Below are 1,992 nucleotides of genomic sequence, written 5' to 3'. Positions count from 1 at the left end.
TTTTCCGACGAAGAACTATGTAAAAACAACGTAAGCAACATATAAAACATGAAAATCATACTAAAAACATACTTTTATCGTAAGCTAAAAATGGTAACTTATGTTATTTTACGTCGTTTTTAACAGCACGAACAAATGGAAAATATATTACAAAGACAATGGAAAATACATTACAAACATAATATATTTCAAATATATTACAAACACAATGTCAAATATATTACAAACATAATATATTAATAATATATTACAAACAACATAGCAAATATATTACATAGACAACGACAAATATATTACATGCATCAATATTTAAAGGGAATAAATTTTACATCGGCAATAAAACAGCCATCACAGGGTCTGGTATTTCCCATTCAGATGGTGGGGGAAGTGGGTGAACGGTTTGTGTCTGGTAGACGAGCTGAAATACATCAGCATGGTAATATACTTGAACCAAATTAACTATTTCATGCATGTTTGAATCACGTGCTGCTGCGATGGCATGACCACATGCTATACCGAGACTGCTCCATTTTCCAATTGAACAAGTACGACCGTTAAGGTCTACAACACAAGTTGTTTTAAAATCAAATACTTCATACACATATGTCGGCATGGGAGACGAGATCTGTTGGGGGATCTGTGTTGCTTGCCAACGAACAGACTTTTGCATCCTTCTTTGAACCACCATTTGAGCATACGGTGTTAGTACACCAGTCAAACTCCCTGAAAAATAAATATGGTTAGAAAAGGTTGTTCTACAAACTATTTAATTCTTTTATATTGCACCCGAAAATATACCTGCCATTATACTTCGTTTAAGAAATGTATTTTGCATGTACCCACGAATTCCCTCGATAAGCTCTATTATTGGTACATTACGATGATTGAGCGATACTACTGAAAAATATTGAGGAACTTCCATGTTGAGTACATTCGAACGAATGTTAGGGAAATAGGCTCTTGCCCATTTCGGATGACCGATATTCGTAAGCACTTCACGAGCATCAATGCGTAGCCTAGAAAAATTTTGTTCAAAAGTTAACATAGTGTAGGATTTTAATGTTATCCATAACAAAGTTTCCATTGATCTTCCAGAGCCTACTCTTGTGCGTAAATATTTGTGGACGCTCTTACAAGTGTAACCATGATAAGAATCAGTGAAAACATTATATACGCAAGAGCCAACAACATCGTACATATTGGATATGAACGCTACTTCCTTACCCTCTCCGAGACATTATTTTAACCTCATTAGGAACCACGTAGAAGTTACTACATTATTTTCAACCGCCATACCAAATGCTATAGGGAAAGTCAGATTGTTCCCATCTTTAGCAACCGCTACAAACATTGTTTTTAGGTAGTCCCCTCTATGACGGACACTACCTATGTAGAGGACAGGCAAGAAACAATTTACGAATGCATGGACCTGTATTTTTAAGAGTGCAAAGCAATTAGTTTAAATGTACAAATATTAACAAATGTAAAGAAACAAAAGAAATTTGGAAAAGAAATATACCACCCATCCAATAGCCAGAAAACAAGATTGGAAACGATCCATCAAATCCGTTTTGATGTGAGTGTGAGTATGCAGGTTGGTTCGCCTTAGGTTGTATAGGTAAACATGCAAGTTGTTAAAACTTTCTTCATGGTCACTGTCAGAGAAACTCATTTCGAATAACTTGTAAGAGACAATTACCAATTACTTAGTGTGCCTAAGGTTGTGGAGGTAAGGGCCTTACCACATGCGGACACATATGTATGTAGGAGCTGTAAAGGCAAGGTCCATAATGTATTGTCTTTTCGAACAGTATATTTGTCATTTCAAATAGTATCTCTGTGTAAGGTATCTGACAATTGGATACACTTTGACATTATTTGACTACGGTTTCATAGACTTTGACTACTGCTTCGTAGCCTGCATAATGTATTGTCTATTCGAACAATATATTTGTCGTTTCAAATAGTATCTTCGTGTAAGGTATCTGACAA

At 35.4% G+C, this 1,992-nt stretch overlaps 1 protein-coding gene across 1 annotated transcript; it reads right to left on the bottom strand.

The window, feature by feature from the left end:
* Positions 1 to 325: 325 nt before the first annotated feature.
* LOC145122201 (uncharacterized) lies at positions 326 to 1,672 on the bottom strand. The gene is made up of 4 exons (XM_079057844.1): positions 1,520 to 1,672; positions 1,248 to 1,429; positions 799 to 1,016; positions 326 to 723 (listed from the first exon to the last, which is right to left on the bottom strand). Exons 1-4 carry the CDS (start codon positions 1,670 to 1,672, stop codon positions 326 to 328), a joined length of 951 nt encoding a protein of 316 aa, XP_078913970.1.
* Between the last annotated feature and the right edge of the window lie 320 nt (positions 1,673 to 1,992).

The sequence above is a fragment of the Lactuca virosa genome, chromosome 6, assembly GCF_052849685.1.
Source record: "Lactuca virosa cultivar CGN04683 chromosome 6, Lactuca_virosa_CGN04683_v6, whole genome shotgun sequence".
Taxonomy (NCBI): domain Eukaryota; kingdom Viridiplantae; phylum Streptophyta; class Magnoliopsida; order Asterales; family Asteraceae; genus Lactuca; species Lactuca virosa.
This window is presented reverse-complemented; position numbering and strand designations above follow the sequence as displayed.